The sequence below is a fragment of the Lytechinus variegatus genome, chromosome 3, assembly GCF_018143015.1.
Source record: "Lytechinus variegatus isolate NC3 chromosome 3, Lvar_3.0, whole genome shotgun sequence".
In the NCBI taxonomy this organism is placed as follows: domain Eukaryota; kingdom Metazoa; phylum Echinodermata; class Echinoidea; order Temnopleuroida; family Toxopneustidae; genus Lytechinus; species Lytechinus variegatus.
Genome location: NC_054742.1, coordinates 33262904 through 33286249, shown reverse-complemented (window position 1 = coordinate 33286249; position 23346 = coordinate 33262904). Strand labels below are relative to the sequence as shown.

At 39.2% G+C, this 23346-nt stretch overlaps 1 protein-coding gene across 2 annotated transcripts; it reads left to right on the top strand.

Annotated features, from left to right (window-relative positions):
• Positions 1–2694: 2694 nt before the first annotated feature.
• LOC121410819 (UDP-N-acetylglucosamine transferase subunit ALG13 homolog) lies at positions 2695–22077 on the top strand. 2 transcript variants are annotated; one of them, XM_041603132.1, is made up of 5 exons: positions 2695–2719; positions 5308–5459; positions 18126–18288; positions 18644–18782; positions 20865–22077. In XM_041603132.1, exons 1-5 carry the CDS (start codon positions 2710–2712, stop codon positions 20974–20976), a joined length of 576 nt encoding a protein of 191 aa, XP_041459066.1. In that variant the 5' UTR covers positions 2695–2709; the 3' UTR covers positions 20977–22077. The 2 variants fall into 2 exon arrangements, with proteins under 2 accessions (XP_041459066.1, XP_041459067.1); XM_041603133.1 differs by having other exon boundaries at positions 2713–2733; positions 5317–5459.
• The last annotated feature ends 1269 nt before the right edge of the window (positions 22078–23346 follow it).

Sequence of the window (23346 nt, the reverse complement as noted above, 5' to 3'; positions counted from 1 at the left end):
CATAAAATCAGAATAAAAACAGTATTCAAAACTAAAAAAAAATGTTGTGTGTGTGTGTAAGAACAACGGAAAACTCAATTGTGTTCCCCCAACCCATCTTGAGTGGAGATTCAGCCCATGTTCAGCATCCCCAGTCAAAAATCGTTCCCAGTGCCCTGATATGAATCAATATTTTTGGCATTACAATTGGCGTTGGTTTGGCCGTGCAAATTGTCATTAAATATATTTTTATATTTATATAAAATTTAGGATATTTTGTCGAATGTTTTTTTGTTCTTTTCATCGACATTTAATTAAGAAACGAGCCAGTTAGCATTCAAAATAGTCAGTGATTTATTGAAGGGTCATTTCTATTTTTTTTTTTGGGGGGGGTCATTCAAGTTAAGAATACATGGGAACAAATGTTACAAGTGTTTATAAATCTAAAAATGTGCCGGAAAATGCCTGTTTGACGTTGTGATCTACTTATTTCATCCATTCGTTTTTAAGAAGTATAGGGGTCTATTCAGATTGTAGTTAAGTAGGGGTGTCATAAATGCACATTTCGCACAGACGTGTCTATAGCATATTGAGTAAGATGAATCACAAATATATAGATAGATGGTAGATCATTTCTATCCTTTCATGTTATATGCTGATAGATTAAATAAGATTAGATGAATTCTTAAGTTGAGCGTTATAATAAAAAAAAACCGAGTATATCAATGAGCCTTCATGCCCATTGTATGACAAGAATTCATACGGAAAAGCAATAAAAATTTGTTTAAAAAGTTGAAAAAAGGGGAAAATACTCTTTAATATAGACAAAGAGAGACTAACGAATAAAGAAAAGTAATCCCATGAGCATTGCCAAAAAAAAACCGCCTGAAGGCAATGCTCATTGTACTAAATAAGATCATGCTGTCGCCAGAACCGAAAACCGATTTGTGCTGAATAGAATGACCGCTTCGCAAAAGAAGGGCATTGTTCGTTAGTTGAAAAGAAACTACCATTCATTCTACTGAAAACTTCGTAATTTTTTTAGCAAGAAAAAATAATATAAAGCAGAGATATCCCCAATTGCACAGAATCCGCCGAATTTGAAAAAAAGGCAAGTTAACATCAATACTATACTCCCGATTTTGAACGGAAAATCATATAATTGCAAGTGGAAAATATGTAAGAACAGTCACGCATTGTCATGTTTTATCATATATGAAGCTAAAGTTGTTTAAAATTAAAAGTTAAAAATCTCTCATTTGTCAAGTGCATAAACTTTGTTAAAGAAAAACAAAATGTTACAATGCAATACAATGTAATGCAATTGTCCCATAGGTTTGATACAATATAACCCGTGTTGTGGGACAATTGTAACACTTCACCTCCTGTTTTTAATGATATTAACTTCTAAATTCAATTGTTTAACTAAATCCGAACTCTTATTTTTTTTTTTGGGGGGGGGGGCAAAGGCGGACATGAAATTTCATTTGACCCGATTCTTTAAATCTTGCGCGAAGTGAGAGCTACTGTGGATTTATTCCCTACTGACTTGACAATGGTCCTGTTAAACACTGTTTTAAGTGACTCGTGAATATGATATGCACAAAATAAATAATGAGTGCGCGAAGCGCGAGTCGATAGAAATTTTGTAATATCTAGGATAACTATATGTCCTAGGCGCGTTCTGTAACAATGAACCGGATGGTTATATAACTAAACAATTTATTTATTGATGTGAACTTGTATATAGCACGAGCTGAAAATTTCTGATATTCAGTATGGTTCTTTGTGGTGTGTAATGCAAAATGCGTGCATGCTAAAACGCCGAATGAAAACTCGAATTACGAAAGGAATGATTTGTACATATTGACTTGAACACACTGGCTCCATGTAATCCTATAGAGCATAGGCGGATCCAGGGGACCGAGGGTACTATTGGCGGAGCAAGCAAATAGAAAAAAGGGGGGAAAGAAAACGAATGGAAAAGAGAGGAATAAAGAAGGGGAAGCATAAGAGGAGGAAGCCGATGAATGAGCTAGGCTGGGAAGACTTGGACAATAATAAAAAAATCTTTCATGTCGGGATAATGAAATTTTTGCTTGCGCTTCGTGTTCGCATTACCTTTTAACTCAATATGGAGCTTAAAATATCAAATTTTGAAGTCAATAGCCTATACACAAACATATTTCAACTCGGAAAATGAACTTTCATTATTTTGTTCAATTTACAAATTTATTTCTAAAAAGTGCTCTGTAAAAATTTGTGTTTTATGGTCTATATATTAACATTTTCTGCTTGCGCTGTGCGCTCGCAAAATTTGATTTGTCAGGTACCTATTATTTTTGTATTCCATAAAGTCACGAGCGGCGGAAGCCAAAAAATTTAGGGGGTGTCCACCTGAAATTTGGGATGGACACAGGGAAAAAATCTGACAAGTGCCCCAAAAGAGGTTATCAACCTAAATTTTAGGAGTTGCTGACCATAAATTTTTGACAAGCAAAAAAAAAAAAAAAAAAAAAAGGTTATCAAAATTTTTTTTAGGGGGGGATAGTCCCCCCACCCAAAATTTAGGGAGGGGGACACGTCCCCCCCGCTTCCGCCGCCTATGCATAAAGTTATCAAAATATCGCTGTTCAGGTCAGATTGTAAAAATGTGTCAGCTAGCTTTGCACGCTCGAATTTTTTCATTTTTTATTTGAGAGTTACGGTACAGTACCGTAATCATACCGTATGTATTTTGCGGCGTCTTGGCCGGGCCCAACGAACGTAGAGGGCAGCAACACACAAGCGTGTTGCTCTAAGGAAGGTCAACTCGATACGCGCATGTAACTGAGCTGCGCGCATATTTTATTGTTCATGACAACGAAATCAAATGCCGACCAAATACAACAACAAATTAGTAGTGATCAAGGAACGAATATGAAAGAATATGACTACAACGATATCACAGATAACATTAAAAAATATGTTGAGGGATGTACATAAACATGAAAACATACTTTGATATTTAAAACTTTACAAATGCAAGTTTCAGGAAACTAAAATCATTACCAAATCGGTGATTGTTGTTATCAGCGATTTCACCAGACGGCTGAATTAGGTGATTTGTGCCGAGACGATTTTGTGACCACTCGCAAAGCATTTCGGGATTGAATATGTCCCCCTTATTTTCTCTGGGCACTTCGCTGAACCCATCATCTTTCTATGCTTTAGCTACATTATGCTCCGTCGTCTGCTTAGATTTCAACCCCCTAGTCTAGCACTGGTACTTGTTCTGCTAGGCGTCGATCAGCATTTATCTGCTTTCCATATGCCGTGACTCATTTATTTATTTATTTATTAGAGCAGGCAGCAATGCCAATGGGTATTAAAAAAAAATAATTCAAGTATCTATCAGTAGTATGTTATCATTTCTTTTCACCATTTCCCCCAAAACTTATAAATTTAGAAATACATCCCAATCAGTAATAAGTGAAGTCTACATCTAACCTAGATCTTGATCATGTTGATCGATAGACCAAAAGCTTCAGTCTCTGTATTTTGGTTGCTCTGCTGAACTGCGCTGGCTCACTCACCGATGGAGATTATAGTAAAATGTCAGAAATTGTTGAATAAATCCCCAGAAACGACGGTTATTCCTGTCTAGTTGATCGATAGACCCAAGTCTAAAGATCTAACTTTATTTGTCTAACTAGACAAATGCTCTGACCAGTCTCGATCTGTTTGTTAAAGATGTTGTTCCACACTGGATATCTAAGTAGGTCTAGAATATACATAGATCTAGCACGACTTGTTGGTATGAAATAGTCTATGCAACAATAAAAAAAATACTAAAATAATAATAAACTAAAAACAGATGAATTCCACATTGTCTTTATATAGGACGCCTAAATCTAGACCATTTGAGGGTTGGTCCATGCAAGCTAAGTTTGGTTCAATTAAGGCCAGCCTGCATGGGCTAGCCGCTAGGAGGTTATGATTTTTTTACTTAATGCCTACAGGGTAAAGTCTAGATCTAGAACTAGAAGATTTAATGGTTGACAAGTTACCGTTAGGCCTTACCGTTAGGCATGGTTAGAAAAAGCATAAAAATAAAATCACGACGAGCTCAGTCACTTTGCTCTTTCACTTTCGAAATTTCTCAAAAAAAAGTATGCGTTCTGCCAGCCAAGCCCAGGCCATGCAGGCCCAGGAAAATTTACCAATTCTTGCAATATGGCAAACAAATTATGTAAAAGTCTTTGATTGCACAGAATCAATGGTCAAATTAAGATATGGATGCTGTCTATCAAGTCTACTTTCTGCCCAAAATCAGAAATTAAGATGGTCTAATCTATCTAGCCCCCATTTCTAGTCTAGGCCTAGATCTAGTATAACTAAGGTTAAGTCTAACGCAAAAAAATCATGGCACTCTGCAAACGATGTAACATTGTAATCGATTTCCCAGAATTGGCTGATTTTTCTTAGAAATTATTGAAGAAAACCAGGGAAAATGTGAATAGGTGGCCGTTTATTCAAGCTTTAATTTGGCTTTGGAAGTTTGGTTGTTCAATGATTATCGACCTTCGACGCGACGCAGCGCCTGGCTGTGCAGCTCAGCTGCAGCGCAGCGCGCAACCAATGCAATGCATCCGATGCATGGGGTTTTTTTTCGCCGTCCATAGTCTCGGACTCGAAGTTGAAATTAGACCCGGATTTCGGGGATTCAGCTTCTTGCAGAAAGATTTATAGACTTAAAAGTCAAATGCAATTTAAAATTTGAAATCTGACCTTGAACAATCATCGTTGATAAACATCAGCCCTGAAGCAATTGCACTTCAAATCAGACCAGGCAAATTAGATGTCATTGTCTATCTTGCTAGAAGATCTATGACGAGTCGACTGAAGCCCCAGCGCATCATCAACGTCACTAGTAAACTACGCGACCGGCCCAGACTCGGCGCACCCAGGCCAGAAAAAATGACCTCGATTATTATGGTGGTTGTCTATGCATTTATTAGTGGTGCAGCGAAATTCAGCAGAGGAAAATAAGAGATAAGAGGTATCCTCGTCATAGACTTAATATTCCAAAATGAGAAAAAAATGTCAAAATCATGATTATTCAAGCAAAATAATTTCCTTAAAAATAAAATTGATATTTTTAATATTTCTACCCAGAATAACCGATCTAATAATTGTTCATTAAAAAATATTTGAAATTAACAAATGAAAAAAAATCAACTCGACAAATTTCCGAAAAGTCCCCTTATTTTTTAGAGTGGTCACAAAATTCGAGCGGAGTTGACCTTCCTTAGAGCAACACGCTTGTGTGTTGCTGCCCTCTACGTTCGGCGTCTTGGCCGGGCCTGAGGCTTTTTCTAAACATTGGGCTTTTTACATGTTTTGCAATGGCAGCACAACGAAATACTGTCTTTGTCACAGTAGGTACAACAAGTTTTGATGCGTTGATAGACGAAATTTCAAGTGAAAGGACTCTACAGGTAATTTTATCTTTCTTTATCCTTTGACATTTTGGGAAGGAGCTTGTTGGCTGCTCCGCTAACGGGGACACAAGTCAATTTTGCCCTAGACCATCCCGGTGTACACAATTCAACGTGGGTGACGTTGATGTACGGTATGGTAGTGGATCGTATTACCGAACACTTTTCATGAATTTGATCATATCAAACACATTATCCCAATAAAATTCACCAAACTTTCACCATAAATACACAAATACCTACAAAATATAAACATGCAGAAATTTTGCCGAAATTGTTTTTCATTTTTACGACATCAGCTTCCAATCGGACCCCTCTTCGCAAGTGAAATATTTTGGTCACTTGAAAAGGTATCGTATTACCGAACGTGTGTTTTCTATGGGAAAAGTTGGGAAAACAACAAATTCACTGATGAGCTATTTTGACCATATTTTATTGTTTTGAGGATATAAAAACTTCGAAATTGTGATTTGATAATTTTTCATCATTTTTCTATTTAAGTTCCCTTTGGAAGGAAGTTGCAAAGGTTTGAGCGTATTATTAATTTCTGACGCATATAATGCGCGCGTTCGTTAATACAAGGCCGGTCGGTAATATAATCACTAACTATATTCGCTTGTCACTCCAATTCATAACCCAGGGAGCGCCAGCTCGCGAAGCGGGCCGGAGACCGGAAGCTCACCGTGTATTTACCCATACTCACGGGACAAGGCAAAATGAGCCAAACATTGCCAACCTTATTTTGCCACACATGGAGATGTAACTGAGAACAAGGTTAGATCTATATCATAAGTTAACCTAGACAGCTGGCAGCCGTCTGTTTCGAGGAGTTTTTTAACATTTTTTTTTAAATTTCTCCTACAGTAGAGGCGCACGGCCAATATGGGAGACTCTCCAATAGGGGAGACAATCTCCCACATTGGAGACTTGCTTTGCAAAAGGACAAAAGAAACAACACCAACAAAAACATGATTTTTTTCCACCCCAATTTTGTCTCACTGAGGTCAGAAGCCCATTTGTTTTGTGTGTGATTGACAACAAAAATCTTTATCAAAACAAAAGTAGACGGTGAATTTTTAAAGTAGATGGTGAAAAGGGGTAATTTTTCATGAGGAATCTGCTTATCACATTTTTATTTGCCGCCAAGGTAATCCTTTTGCAGCAAATGTAAACAAAGGAAATTGGTCTCCCAAACTGGAGACTGTCTCTGAAATTGGATACCCAAATTCTTTACAAAAGTCTCTGATATTGGAGATAATCTCTCTCATGGGAGACAGTCTCCAATATTGGGCACTTAATCCATCTTCTAATTGTTTGCGATGTCACATTGTGATGTGGAGCATTAATGGAAACAAAGAGCCAAAGATTGTTGGTCCTTTTCAGGTATTCGATGAGGGTACGGAGAAAACAAAGCCTTTCTTCTGCTGGGTAGGCACGTAACGTGATTACCGTTGGGGTGATCCTGGTCTGCTCGTCTTGGTCAACTCGTTGATCACGAACTCAACACACGAATCAGATATAATGCAATCCGTCATATTGATGAGTGATAAGCTTGAGCCCGTTGACCCGAAACGAGAGCTATCAACATAAGTAGTTTGAAAGTTAGCTGTTCAAGGGATAGATCGTGAAGGGGGGTCAGCCCCTTGATATAGTCAAGAACGTTGTTCACATCCCACGTTGTACTATATCGTGGGCGGGGACTCCGGGGAGGGCGTAAATTATATACTCCTTTCAAAAAGCGAGATATGAGGGGATGTGCCCCCACCGCAAACCCCTGACAAGGGGGTAGAAATGATGAAAGTGCGCTCCTGACCATGTTTAGGCTACTGTACGATGCACCCCGGTAGAATTCCGATGTTAGGAACTCGATGATACAATTCAAATCAGAACAAAAGGGATTGACACTCCTTCGACAACAGAAAAGAAGCATTTTTTTTTTTTAAGGGCTGAGTCATAACTTTGACGAGTGGACTTTCTCCACGAGCGCAAGATGACATTCGCAGCTTGCGGCGAAATTCCTTGGGCTTGTAGTTGTCCCCCGATAACTGACAGGCAATGAGGCGCAGTTTCCCGAAGAGGGGGTGGGGTCTATCTGAAAAGGGAAGAGAAAGCAGAGTATTACATGTAGATGCTGGTAACAGTACAGGATAAGCTGTGAGCATGTGTAGTAGTCGAGGATACCATATCTGGGTTTTCCACAGGGGGGCGATTAGTATCACCTCGGCTTTATCATTCAGTATCTTTTGTAGTATGTTAATGGACAGAACGAGGGAAAAGTATATCTCCGAAAACACCCCCAATTTAGAGAGAACGCGTTAGTTGTTAAGGCCTCCGGGTCCGGATGCCAAGATACAAAGGAGTCCACCTGTCTATTGAGACGAGAGGCAAATAGATCAATGTCAGGGACAAAGAAGATATTGCAAACAGGATTAAACACAATGGGATCAATCATCCACTCTGTGTTCTCATTTAAGTTACGGGAGAAGGAGTCTGCTATTGTGTTTTGTTTCCCAGGTTTGTGTTCAGCGGAGAGCCAAATATTCCTCTCCATACACCACAACCAAATGTCACGACTGACGGAATGTAGATCAGGCGAATGACATGTACCAAATTTGTTGATGCATGATACAGCCGAGGAATTGTCAGTCCTAACGTGAACATGTACGGCGTTCAAATCTGAACAAAAGGAACGAAGTGGAAAGAGGATAGCCAAAAGTTCCAAAACATTAATATGTGAATCGAATTCTGTTGAGGACCAGTGTCCTTGTGTATTGACCTAAAGAGTTGGACTATACGCCCCCCATCCCATGAGGGATGCATCTGTCTCTGTGTAAATGTCGACGTTCTGAACGATTGGGGCGGAGGCGCTGGGGGCGTGAGACGCCCACCATGTCAGCGCCAACCTTGATCGAGTATTTAGCTGCATACGAGCATTGAAATTTCCTTCTTGAAATTTCTAGGGCTAAATTTTGTCAATTTCAAGATTTCGCCGGAACAGGGGGCCGGAAGGGACTGCCAATTCCGCAGCTAGTATCATGCCTATAATTCTGGTAACCAGGCGTATTGTAGGGTTGACTTTGTCCAGCAAGTTTTTACAAGACAAAGAAATATGATCAGCTTTGCCTGGTGGTAGAGAAATTGTCAGAGTACGAGAATTTATCACAAAACCAAGAAATTCGATTTGTTGACAGGGTTCAATCACTGATTTCTTTCTATTTACAACAAAGCCTAGAGATTCACAAAGATCTACAGAAAAGTAATTGAAGACTGTGGCGATGATTCTAGACGTCTGTTCCAGGTTGCTAATCAACTTCTTAACCGGAAGCAGTCATCCCCTCTTCCTTCACTTGCCTGTGATAAGTCACTGGCAGATATCTTCAATAATTTCTTTGTTGACAAGGTTAATTCAATCCAACGTAGCCTTTCTCCACGACCTTGTCTGACGGATGAAATTTTGGAAGTCTTTGAACCGGCCACAGCAGATGAAATCAAATCCCTTATTTGTACAACTCCTGTGAAGTCAAGTGGACTCGACCCTGCTCCGACAAAGTTGCTTAAGGAATGTGCTCCAACAGTCGCACCAGTGATTGCAGCGATAGTCAACATGAGTCTCTCTTGTGGCGAGGTTCCAAAAGCACTGAAGTTGGCCCACATCCACCCTCTACTTAAGAAACCATCTTTGGACCGTGAGTCACTCCTTAGCTATCGGCCTATCTCCAATTTGCCATACCTATCTAAAGTATTGGAACGTGTCGCTTTTTCTAGACTGTCAGACTATCTCTTGAAAACGATCTGATTGATGGAAGGCAGTCTGCGTACCATCCTAATCACAGCGTGGAGACTCTCTTGGTGAACTTATCGAATGACATATTGTCAGAGATGGACACCGGACGTGTCACAGCTTTGGTTTGTTTAGACATGTCTTCTGCATTTGACACGGTTCATCATGGCATACTTTTGGATATTCTGTCATCTCTTGGTCTTCGGGGAAAGGTCTTCAGCTGGTTTGAGTCATATCTATCTGATCGATATCAGCTGGTTTGTGTCAACAGTGCAAGGTCAGATCAAGTTCCCCTGACAAGCGGAGTTCCCCAAGGATCAGTGGGAGGTCCCCTACTTTTTTCTGTATACCTCAGTGGTCTTAAGCATATTTTAGATAAGCACTCTGTTATTAAGTACCACTGTTACGCGGACGATGTTCAGCTGTATACTTCTTTCGCCGCTGGTCAAGATAACACTGAACTAGCTATCAAAAAGCTTGAAGAATGTATTAATGATGTACTAGATTGGATGTGCTCACACTCTCTTAAAGTAAATGATGCTAAGTCTGAATTCATGTTGCTTGGTTCTAGGGCTCAGTTATCTAAGTCTAATGTTTGCTCCATAAAAATAGGATGTTCTGTAATCAGAGTTTCAGATAAGTGCAGAAATCTTGGGGTTATGTTTGATGCGAATATGTCCATGTCTACCCAGGTTTCTAGTATATGTCGATCAGTACAGTACCAATTACGGAATTTAGGGTTTATTAGGAAGTATCTCACTAAGTCTAGTACAGAGAAAATTATACATGCACTTATTACATCCCGTCTTGATTTTTGCAACGCTTTAGTATATAATGTTTCACAATCTCAATTAGATCGCCTTAGGAAACTCCAACATAATGCTGCCCGTATCGTCACCATGTCCCCCAAGAGGAACCACATAACCCCCATTCTCAAATCTCTTCACTGGTTACCTGTTGTACAGCGCATTAAATTCAAAATCCTCCTACTTGTTTTCCATTCCATTCACAGAACTGCACCTCAATACAACTCTTCCTTGATTACTCCATACAATCCCTCTCGCAACCTTAGGTCTTCTAGTTCATTCTTACTCGCTGTTCCACAATCTCATAATTCATGGGGGGATCGATCATTTCAACATGCTGGGCCTTTCCTATGGAATAAACTGCCAATAGAAATCCGCAATATTTCTTGTCTCACCACTTTCAAAAGTTCTCTTAAAACCTGGTTATTCACGCAAGCTTTTAGGTAATTGTTTATCTACCCCTCTTTTTAGTAGGTTTTTCTTTCTTTCTTCCTTCCTTTTTTCCTTTTCTTTTCTTTATTGCGCCATGAGCATCTTTTTATGATGGATACCGGCGCATTACAAATGTTCATATTATTATTATCTAGGCGTGCCTTAGTATTAAATTGGCATTCGTTGTAATCATATCCTATCAATAATGCATCGTCGATGTAATTACAAGATGCATATCCTAAATTCCTGAGAAAAGCAATCGTTGGTTTAAGAATTTTGTAAAGACTCTCGGTGCACTCGATAACCCAAATGGGAGAACACAAAACTCGAAAAGTTTACCCCTCCATTGGAAACGGATATACTTGCGATGTTCTCGTGCAATAGGCACTGAGAAGTATGCGTCTTTGAGGTCAATAGACGCAAAATAACAATTCGGTTCAACTAAACGTAGGGCAGAATCAAAGGTCTCCATTTTAAAATGGTGATGTGAAACAAATTGGTTCAGGTTTTTGAGGTTGATAACCGGCCGATAAGAGCCGTCTTTTTTTGGTGTAAGAAATATGTTGGAAATGAATTCACCGTTCACATGAATACAGGGTACAATAGCCTCCTTTTTAAGCAGATTTTCAATTTCTGCGTCAATTAACATCATTTCAGGTTCGCTGAAACTGATTTGAGATTAGGCCCGTTTCGGGTACACGTGTACACGCACGGTCAAGTCGGTGCACGTGTACTAAATTCCATCACCGTGTACACGGTAGCATCTGCATAAAGCTTGCGTGGGACTGTGGACAAGCTCACAGCCTCACATTAATTCTTAGTTCTAAGACACTGCACATGTTTTAATCACTAATATGTCAATATATTTCAATTAACCTAGAGTGAGTTTACTTCCAAAATCGCCGATTTAATCCACATTTATTCTGGACCACACGAAATGGGTATGCTCCGGTCAGTGAAGGGCCCGCCCTAGTTAACGCCGACGTTCGTTGGATGCGCAATTTGCATACTGTACCGTACATACATGCACAGATCGCTGCAGAATTGAGTGTAGCTGAAGTTATCGATTGATTTTCATTATTTTATTGCCAATTTGAGGAGCGTGTGTTTGTAGGCTTGTAGCATATGTTTATGAGCGTATAACACGTAACTGGAGCAATGATCGCTGTCGCAATTGGTGATTCTCAAATTGGCTCTAAAAGTGATTGAAGAACGCTTTCGAGAGTCTCGTTACGTGTTATACGCTCATACACATGTGCTACAAGCCTACAAACACACGCTCCTCAAATTGGCAATAAAATAATGAAAATCAATCAATAACTTCAGTTTACACTTAATTCTGCAGCAATCTGTGCATGCATGAACGGTACAGTATGCAAAATGCGCATCCAACGAACGTCGGCGCTAACTAGGGCCCTGCACTGATTTACTTTTGCATTCTTTATTAATTTAATGCGCTGCTAAGCTGAGTAAACTTTTTAATTGCACCAATTTTTGTGGATTGATACTTCTAACTTCTCAGGTAAGCTTTAAAACCGTGACTTAGGCTACATGTAGGAAACACTGAAAACATACTGTAAGTGTAACTCACTCTCACTCAGTGTTTACAACGTGTACACGACCGAAAGACACACCGTGTACACGTGCATCAAAAATGGACTTTCAAACCGGGCCTATTTGAGATGGAACAGTAGTCTGAAAAGGCCAACAGTCGATTTCTATAAAATAATGTTGAACCGTGTCCAAGACCCATGGGTCTGAAGTAATCCGCTTCCAATGGGGGATGAACCGAGACAATCTACCCGAAACAACGGGCAAACTTACCGACGCCGATTGATCTAATCGGCTTGTTTCTTGGTTTGGCAGCCACGCTGGACCGGGTGGAAAGGCGGGGCCCGGTGTCTCCTCGGCGGGAAGTTTGGGGGGAGGCCTTGAATAGTTTCCCGGCATCGAACGGCGGTGTGAGTCACGGTACCCCTCTACTTGATAGGGTCTGGTAGCCTGTCGAGCGGGGCGTGCAAGCCTCCTGCGGCTTTGATGGGGGGCCTGTACACCAATGCCCAGCCGATGTGTTTCCTTTAATTCCTTTCATCTCTGGGGGAGATTGTCCCCAAACAGCAGGCTAGAAGTTGAGGAACCCGCCCTATCCGTGCATAACGGGCGAAAAGCTGTGTCAAGCTCCGACTTGATGAGCTCACGACGCCTCGAGCTCAGGTCGAGGCTTGCCGCCCCCAAAATGGCTATGCCGTCCAGTAGCAGCTTGCTAGCTTGCCGTGAGTTGATTGAGGGGGCCTTATCTGGGTCGAGAAGGCCGTCCGCAGCGTGGGCAAGTGGAGTTATCGCCTTGAGTAAGAGTGACTGGGTCTTCTGAAGTTTGTGGTCGAATATTCGAGTTCCACTCTATAAGACCAACTCTCAGGGTTGACTCTGGGGGCGGATAGGGCCTTACAATTCTCAGGTCGGGGGAAAGCCTCCAACTTCCCCTCTAGAGAGTCCTCCTTCAAGCCGGTGGACATCAAACTTGTTAACCACCTCGGCCAGTTTCTCTGACACAGAAGCGCCGACCACCTCGTCTGCTTTCTCCACTAGTTCCGATTACTCTCCCAGTACACCTTGGTCAGCTCGGTCCTGAGTGGAGGGCTGCTGAGAGACAAGCCACTCGATGTCGTCCTCCACATCATCTCCCTGCTGGTTGGTGGTTGCAGAGGTGGTTGGGAGGAGGGACAGAACAGTCGACTGTAAAGTTGATACAGCGTTGGCCAACTCCAACATGCCGGGCGCATTGCCGACGTCTATCTCCGCCTCCCTCATGTCCCTGGCACCCATAGGTGCAGCGTCAGGGGGCTGCCGCGGGGTCTCCCGGGGGTCAATAGACCCAGCGTCCGGGGGCGGTCTGGTTATGGTACACGGAGCTTGCTTGCCTGGCTTCTTCTTTCCGTCCTTGGCTGCTTGGCCGCCAGCCAGTGGTTGGGAGGCGGATGGATCCGGATCCAGCGGTGGGCAGGGTCCGTTAAGTAAATCGGAGAGTTCCCGAGAGAGGTCCGTCATGTAGCCTGGCGTAGATCGGGTGAATGAGCGTGCTTGCTGTGCTTATATACGGTTGTGCTCATTTGCATATATATGAATGACAACCTTTTGTTGCTTTGAATTTGTGGCGTTTTGATCGGTAGCAGGTGTGCAACCCCATACATGATTCTGAACAATTAGGCTTACGAAGTAGAATTGACCTCGAACTAAAAATGGAGTGATTAAAAGAAATGAATCATTCTTACTGAAAATCCCTTACATGATCTACACATAATACTAACCTCTTCAGGACAGCGTGTATGCTTTTAGGGAGAGTACTTCTTCAAGGTTCAACAGTCACGGAAAGTTTTTTTTGTTAATATTGCGTTTAGAGGCCATCTTGGACATATTAGATTTGATCTGAAGATGATCTAATATTGCAAAATTATTAACAGAAATTGAATCAACATACCAAATAACTCACGGAAATGGATATTAATCATGATTCTGGGACAAAGGGTTCAGAAGTTTATTTTTCAAAATGGCATCTTCTGGCGGCCATCTTGGATTTAACCTGAAGATGACATTATACTGCAAAATAGATAGCAGAAAGATATTCTACACACCCCTAAACCCCAGAACAGAGGCATAACTGGTTATTCTGGGGCAAGAGGATCAAAAGTCAATTTTTCAGAATGGGATCTGGCGGTCATCTTGGATTCGACCTGAAGATGACCTTATAATTGCAAAAATGATAATAGAAATCTGTTCTACACACCCTAAACCGCTAAAAAGGAGTCATTACTCATCATTTTTGGTCAAGGGTTCAAAAGGTAGGTATTCAAGATGTCATCTGGCGGCCATTTTGGATTTATACAAATTAGCAAAATTGTCCAAACAGCAACTTTGGGCAACCAATCTGAATTTGTTCTAGGACCCCATAGGAACACGAATCAAGAAAAAAACTTCATCAGAAAAATTGTAGGTTGGTGTATTGAGCCTATAGGACTGTCAAATCGACTAAGTGTCGGCCGGACAACATTTGGATCCCTAAGTCTCGCCTTCACCTTTGGTGGGCGAGACAAAAATGAAATAAACTTAAAAGAGGGTAGGGGCTATTTTATCTCTGCGAAGTTGATTTCGTCAATATTTCTAGGTGAATAAATCACAAATATTGGCATGAAAATTAAAAAGGATATATTCATTGAGAACAACACCTTAAAATTATTCCCTTACAATCGGGAAATATTTCATAAGACTTTTCTTGACTAATATTGTCTTGAAATGACAACCAAACTGGAATGGTAGAAGGATTTGAGGGACCTGCACGTTATGCTGCAGTCAGAGGTCACATGGTATTAAAGGTCAAAGGGCATTTTCAGGTCAACGTTAAAGTTTGCATGCAAGACTCTCTTATGAAACTCCGCAACCGTAAGTAACTTTTCTACCAAACTTGGATGGTATATGAACTTGAGGGACCTGCATGTTATGCTGTGGTCGGGGGTCACATGGTGTGGTCAAAGGTCATTTTCAGGTCAACGTTAAAGTTTACATGCAAGACTCTCTTATGACGCCTAACTCCGCAACCTTAAGTTGCTTTCAACCAAACTTGGATGGTGGATGGACTTTGGGGACCTGCATGTTATGCTCCAGTTGGAGGTCACATGATAAGGTCAAAGATCATTTTTTAGGTCAATGTTAAGGTTTACATGAAAGACTCTCTTATGACAACTAACACTGCAACCGTAAGTCACTTTTCAACAAAATTTGGATGGAACATGTACTTAGGCGACCTGAATCTTTTGCTGCAGTGGGAGGTCACATGGTAAGGTCAAAGGTCATTTTCAGGTTAACATTAAAGTTTACGTGCAAGGCTCTTATGACAAGTGTTATTCCACCCCAGTCATTTCACAATGAAGTTTTGATACAATTCTGTTGCGTGCCCTTGCAAATCACGATATTTTCATAAGTGGGCGAGACACAAAATCGCTTTTGCATTTTTTATATAAAGGTCAAATGGTGTTTTAAGTAACTGGAGACCTAAAAAATTCCTTACCTACATGTAAATTCTTGAGACATTGTATTAGGTCATGTGCATGATTGATCTTCTTTGCGCTCGCATGTGAACCGTATACGTTGAGCTGAACAGAGAGTCTTTCTGTCACTCCTACCTTTCCAAAATTAAACAGTCTCCCCGATTTGACACAGTTTTTTAGATGCAGGAAAAATAATGCTCTGACAACCAAACTTCTTGTCAGCATCAGTAAAAATGTGAATGGGCTTTTAAAACTAATACTAAAACTGATCTAAAGCTGATATTAGATCGATTTTAAAATTGATTTTAAATATTGATTTTAAATCAATTCTAAAATCGTAATTGTACAATATATCGCATTGTCAATCCTTATTTAGTCCTCCTTTAGGGCTATGTCTATGGGATTTTAATGTGTTTTTAATACAGGGAGAGCAGTAAAGGAGGAGAAAATATTAGGGATTGGCAAGGTGATTTCATGGCTAGCCAACTGTCTGAAATATGTTTGAGCTTTTAAAATCGATTTGACATGCATCAGTTTAGTAACAGACCAGGATTGTCTACATCACATGATCTTGTTGGTCTATTACATCATCTCTATGACAATGCAGAAAACAAAAAATCTGTGTCCACTGTTGTATGCAGATTTTAGAAAGGCGTTTGATCACCTGGATCACAATATTCTAATTAAAAAAAATGATTAATGTGCACATAAAACCATGGATTATAAATTGGATTTTAAGTATTTTGGAATACCGCAAGCAATGTACATTATATCATGGAATCAAATCAAAGTTAATCATGCCGGTGTGCCCCAAGGGACACGACTTGGCCAAATCCTTTTTTTGATTATGTGATTTATGTGAAAATATTCCTATCCACTATATGTGATGATTATGTGAAAATATTCCTATCCACTATATGTCGATGATTTGTCTTCAGTATGTTATGTCGTAAATCAATTGACACTTTCTTTTACAATCAGTACTTAATCCAGTGCAATCCTGGTCTCAATTAAATAATATGTCACTCAATCCCTCAAAGTGTTTTACCTTACATATTACTTTTATGAAAAACCCTATCACTCCTGAGGTTCTTGCCATATGTAATGTAGAAAGTATCAAAATTCTTGGAGTTAATAGACAATCTTAGTTGAAGTGGAATTTACATGTACATGTCAATGACTTGGTTAAAAGTTGCAATAGAAAATTATATATGTTAAGGGAACTTAAAAAGTTCAATTTACCTTTGAAGGATTTAGTGACAATATATATGGGTTATATACAACCAATTTTAAAATATTGTTTTCCAGTTTTCCATAGCATTCTCACAGCAAAACAGAATAATACAATTGAAAGAATGCGACAGAGAGTATGTTAGATTGTCTTAGGACATAATTACATCACAAACACAAATGCATGTCAGGTATGTAATTTACCAACACTTGAGGAGAGACAACTGACACTGTAAAAAATTTGCAAAATCACTTTTGACTCATCTTTTGTGTAAGACATGGCTACCTCAAATAAACATACAAACATATCTCTTCGTCATACAAACAACTATCAACAATTTCCACACTTTGCCAACTGTATATGTCTTAAACTACGGATGGCTGGCTATGCATACCGCTGAATAAAATACTTTCGGATGAGCTGCGGACTGACGGGCATTGTAACATGAGAGCTAACACGGCTCGACTCACGTTAGCTTGCTCCATGCTACCGATGCATGTCGTGTCCGACCGCGGCCGGGTCCTGTCTTGGGGCCATTGCATGCAGTAATGTCTGCATATATATGGGAATGATGCGATGTAATATCGATGTGGCAGATATGGCATGTTCCGACTCAGAGTCCTTGTATAGGACACAGTAGAAGTTCAGATCTATTCTAAGTTAGTTGAGCCACATGGCTAATTTGCTTGTTTGTCATGTTAAAACAGTAGTCGAGTACATTTTGTTTAAGGCACTTGCCGGCTTAAAATTAAACTCGAATTTAAATTTCATTTTATTTTCCCAGCGTGTTTGTTCCATTGAAGACAACGTTAGAAAAAAAAATTGCATCGAAATAAAAACAATCGCCAAAAATCCAAAACCCCAAGTGATTTCGAACGCGACTCGAGTGATTGCAAACTCGCCCGCGACGTAAGTGATTGTAATAAGCCGCTCCAAGATACATTTGAGCCGAAACTTATGTAAAAGGGCTAAAATTCTGTTTACCCTCCACGCGCACAATGTACTAATGGTTCGTGTATTTATATTTAAAAAAAAGAGACAAATTATTAAAATAATTAAGAACAGGAGCTTTTTACTTACAGTCTTATATTGTCGCCATCTTGCCGTCTTTGTGAATCATTTGATACTCCCTTTGAACATAAGTCTCTCTCAAAAATGTGACAAACTTAATACAGTCTACAGGGACCCAATCTGTCACATCAAGAATTTCACTTTGCCATCATGGCAACTACTGTACCATGTAACATGACTCTGCAGCCAATCACAGTTGAGATTGCCATTGTAGTTCTGGACTGGTAGTGGCATACATGTAGTTGTAAAACTGCCCCAGATTTAATCTGTTTTGTTTCTGTTTTTTTTTTCTCTCATTCCCAGGTTTTGAAGTGTCTTGGTTACGTGAAGGTCATTCTTCAGATAGGACGAGGGAAGATTGAGCCCCAGCAGATAAAAAATAAAGATTTTTGCCTTGAGGTTTACAGATATAAGGACTCCATTGCAGAAGATATTCAAAATGCTGATCTTGTCATTAGCCATGCAGGTATTTTAAGAGTTGGTTTTGGACAAACGGTCTACTGACTAGTAATTCATAAAGTTGTAAATTGTGTAAAATTAGGCTTGACTTAATTAATGGCTACATGTATAGTGGCAGAATGTGAATCCAATGGGAAAGGATAAAATCCCCTTCTCTCTCCCCACCTGTTTCTCTTCTTCCCACATCTTATTTTGCCAATGAATTTGTTGACATATTGTTGAGGGCAGGGCGTCACTCAATTTTCTAGCAATGTTCCTCCCCCCCTGCCTGTAGTCCCCCAATGATCCTACTGGGAAAAAATATATATATACAAGGGATTTGAATGTACTTTTAAAATCTGGTGTGATTGGCTTGATTTCAGGAGCTGGGAGCTGCTTAGAAACCCTAGGAGCAAAGAAACCACTTCTTGTTGTTATCAATGAACTCCTCATGGGGAATCATCAGTTGGAACTTGCAGATCAGCTGTACAAAGATAAACACCTATTTTACACAACACCTAGGTATGGTTAATCACAGTTATTTTTTTTTAATAATTATGTTGGGGGCTTTCCCATGTCATCAATCAATGGGTCTATCAATTTTTGTCTCGCCCACCAGAGGTGAAGATGACACCTAGGGATCCAAATGCCGTTCGTCACAAACATTATGACACAGTACTCCGCAACTGTTAGTCACTTCGATGACCTGCATGTTTTGTTGCAGTCAGAGGTCTCATGTTAAGGTCAAAGATCATTTTCAGTTCAACGTTAAAGTTTACGTTCAAGACTATCTTATGACACAACTGTGCAACCGTAAATCACTTTTCAATTAAACTTAGATAGTAGATATATTTCTGGGACCTGCATGTTGTGCTGCAGTCAGAGGTCACATGGAAAATTCATTTTCAGGTCTAAGTTAAAGTTTACATGCAAGACTCTCTTATGACACATAAATCTGCAACCTTAAATCACCTTTTCAACCAAACTTTGATGGTAGGTGTACTTTGGGGACCTGCATGTTATGCTGCAGTCGGAGGTCACATGGTAAGGTAATTTTCAGGTCAACTTTAAAGTTTACATGCAAGACTCTCTTATGACACACACCTCTGAAACCAAAAGTCACTTTTCACCCAAACTTGGGTTGTTGATATACTTAGGAGACCTGCATGTTATAGTGTTTAGAGGACATATTGTAAGGTAAAAGGTCAGCTTGAGGTCAACTTAAAAATTTTCATGCAAGACTCTTATGACAAATGTTATTCCATCCCAATAATTTCACAGTGAACTTTTGGTAAAATTCTGTTGCATGCCCTTGCAAATCACGATATTTCTAGTCATTTCCACAAGTGGGCGAGATACATCATTGCTTATGCCCTGTCTTGTACATGTATATATGAAATTTCTTGTATTCTATTTGCTAAAAATGAAATAAATGAAATGAAATAAATTTATGCCAAAAACATATTTTAAAAAGCTTGCCTTTTTGTTGGTGTAGAGTAAATGCCATCTTCAATCTTACATGCATGTACATGTATATTGTATGTTCTTGTAGAAATGTAGTTTTACCTCAGATCATTGTAATGGTAAATCCTAATTAGGTGTTTGATATATAAAACAGAATGTAATGAAGTTCTTTTTGCATTGGCTGAAAGTTGTGGAGTACACTTCAAATCTTGATGTGGTTTGAGACCATCCTGAGTGATGACTTAGTCTGCAATGGGTGTACAGTAACACATTATCAAAGTCAACTGAGATCTGCATATATGCAGAAGTGGTTTGAATCATCATACTACATGCTGGTGATTTGATACAACATGAATTTAATTTAACATGAATTTTCAAGCTACGTGTATAAATTTCCTTACTTATAAAATATTTATAGTACCCGTAGACAAATACACTACTATTTTCAAGCTACACACATGTAGAATTTTCCTTACTTATAAAATATTTATAGTACCGGTATACAAATACACTACTCTTGGGCAAAAGTCTTAAATGTCAGTTTCAGAATTTTTATAGTAATAATTCTTACAATAAAGTGTTTGTCAATGTACAACATTAATAGATCTATTGACAGAAATGTTTTTGCAGTTTTACCCATGTGTAATGTCATATTTCATGAAGAGTGGTGCAAAGTTGACCATTGTGGAGATGCAAAATTGCTTTTCTAAGGTTAAATGTGTAAATTTTCAAGGTACATGTAGGTTCAACATTGTATGCCTGTTCCTAGTCAACTGTAAAAGCAGTGGGGGTTCAAAGTATCACTGAATATCAATTAATATCATTTGAATGGAGGCAAGATAGATAAATTTGATATTAAAAATGTTGCAAACCTATTTGATTTCCTAACTGTATTCTAGTCATTTTTTAAGTGATGCAGAGCATATTCTCCAACAAAGTCCTCAGTAACAGCGCTGAACTTTGCTGCATGTGAAACTTCACAGTGCTCAGTGTTGTCAATACAGAAACGGGATGATATTATACGGGGAAAGCTGTTAGGCAATTTTCTTGCTCTGGCCCCCCCCCCCAAAATCTCTTCAAAAAAAGTTCAACATTTCTCTGACAGTGTTATCCTTTCTCTTTTTTGTCCTTCGATAACAGCAAACTAGCATGTGATCTTGAGAGCATGGATTTCTCTCTACTAAAGCCATTCCCTCCTGGTGACCCATCCAAGTTTTCATCATTCTTGGACAAAGCTTTAGGAGTGTCCTGAGAATCCATGCAGAGTAGCTACAGTATTTGATGCATTCCAATGAAAGGTTCATTAACTTTTCCCTTAGTTTAAGCAGAAATACACTAAAGAGATCAGCACAATCCAAGAAAAATCCAATAATTAACTTGTAGAGAGATTTTTAGTTCTTATTGTTTGAATACTCTCTTTCACTAAATCTAAAACATAACAATAACTTGATTTCCTTATTTTCCATGAGTATCATATATCTATCATGAGGTCAAGAGGAAAGGTTTACAAAGTATAGTCGTCGTAATTTCCCAGTACAATTCACAGGACCAATATTGCAAATTTTGAGGGTACAAATCTACAGTGTAATTATTAGACTATTTTCCATCTCCCTTTCAAGACAGAAATTTTCTTTGTTTGGAGTACATGTGTGCTTCACATTTTCTTCTGAATTTGTGTTACTGCCACTAGCAGTAAAATTTGCAGCCTCATCCGTAATTGGGTAGCCACTCCACTCACAGATTTCTTTTGAGAATTTTCAGTAATATATTGTTGAATTGTCCTACTCGTATTGCACTTGCATTTATTTACCAAGCGCAATGTGACATCACATATTAATTCCTGCAACGATGCATTGTAGACGGTATATGTGCAACAGTATGAATGTTTCGCATTCAGCCTTCTACATGTATGTGCCTGCATACAACAAGCTAAGTATGCATTGTACACAAAATAAATGAATCATTGTAGTTGTAATTACAGTAGAGAAGCGGCTCAAGGCAGTCAAAGCTCAATTTATTCTCATGTGGTGCACCCTGAGTCTCTGTCACAAGTGGGATGTAAACCGTCAATTCTGTACACTCAGTGGGTGGGAAGATCGCAAGACCCTATTGGCACTCAGAGACTATATCGATGTACATACATACTTTACTGGTCTTCAGGGCAAAAGCGCAAGAACATATAAGAACATGTCGACAAGAACGTGGGAGCAGATCCACCCAAATACAAATAAAATATCACTGTTAAGTGGATACATATATCCAGGGAGAAATTATTAGACTATGCTATCTTTCATATGGTTTCTGTTTTGTGAGAGTGAAAATAATTGATAATAAATCAATGTCTTTTCTAGATCTACATGATATTTATAGAAGAAATGTTTCATTTTTATATCATTATTTTATTTCAGCAATGAAAAATACATCAAATTGGTACAATGTAATAGAGCACATAATGAACATAACAGAGTGTAGATTGAGCACCACATGTACCACCAGGGTCAAATAAATTGAACTGAATTACTGTAGTCAATAAAGATCATATAATCCTATCCAGTGGGTGCTTACATAAAAGCAAAAGCAGATAAAAGAGTATGAACAAAGAAGAAGCTTAAGAAAAATATATCAAGTTCAAAGTTATTTATTCAAAACCAAAAACATCACATCATTAAAATTGAACTCCTTTACTAAAATTAATTGACACAATTATCATTAAAATAGCTTATGCAGAAGCCGAGATATACAATTTTGACGAAAATGTATGGGGTCGGTGACCTCCTTGACCCAAATAAATTTTTGGTTGGCACCCCCTCAATTTTTGACCGATTCTGAAAAAAAAATGTGTAAAAGTGCTCAGGAGTACAAGTTGCATCTACTGAGCTGGTTCTCTCTGTGATGTGAAACATTGACACTCTATAGCTCACCATTATACACAATCTTATTTGCAAATCAGTTTTTCTATCCTTTCTGCTTGTACATGTCCCATCTTGCTATGAAGAGTGAATTATAGAACTTAACAACTTTCCTTAGGAATTTACGCATCTGGACTAAGAAATGTAAATTGCCAAAAATCTCGGCTTCCAGTATGAAATGCTGTTCTTGTAAGACCAGTGAGGAGAAAGACATTTGATCATATCCCTGAACTTTATCTGTTTTCTCTTTCTGTTTAAGCTTCCGCTTCTCAGTGGTGTTGATGTTGTGAACCTTGTCTTTTAGGTCCTTCCAATTCTTGCACTGAAGGAGACTGTCGCTCCTTTGTATGACTGATAGACGCAGCTGCTTTCCTGCTTGCAAGAAGCACTTTATATCAACTTGACTCCACATAAAGCATTACTCCTTCTTTTTCCACCTGGTGGTCTTGCCTCCCCTCCACCTTGAATTTTACTTTCTGCTCCAATTTCCTGTCCTTTGTCAGGTCTTTGAAGGAAAGTTTCTGCATGAACCTCATCGTCCTCCTCTTCCCCATCTTCTTCAGCAGCATCCAATTCTTCAGGACTAAATCTTGCATCTGGGTTTATCTTAACTTCATCTAGAGACTTTCCCTTGTGCTCATGAATTTGCCCTTTCTTTGCAAAACACAGTATTTTAATGATTTTTGCTAGAACTGTCTCAGTGTGGAGGCGAT

Excerpts from the sequence above, each read along its gene's own strand:
- LOC121410819 (XM_041603132.1), top strand. Across the intron at positions 18,289-18,643 it reads TCTTGTCATTAGCCATGCAG|GAGCTGGGAGCTGCTTAGAA; the intron begins GTATTTTAAGAG and ends GCTTGATTTCAG. Across the intron at positions 18,783-20,864 it reads CTATTTTACACAACACCTAG|CAAACTAGCATGTGATCTTG; the intron begins GTATGGTTAATC and ends CTTCGATAACAG.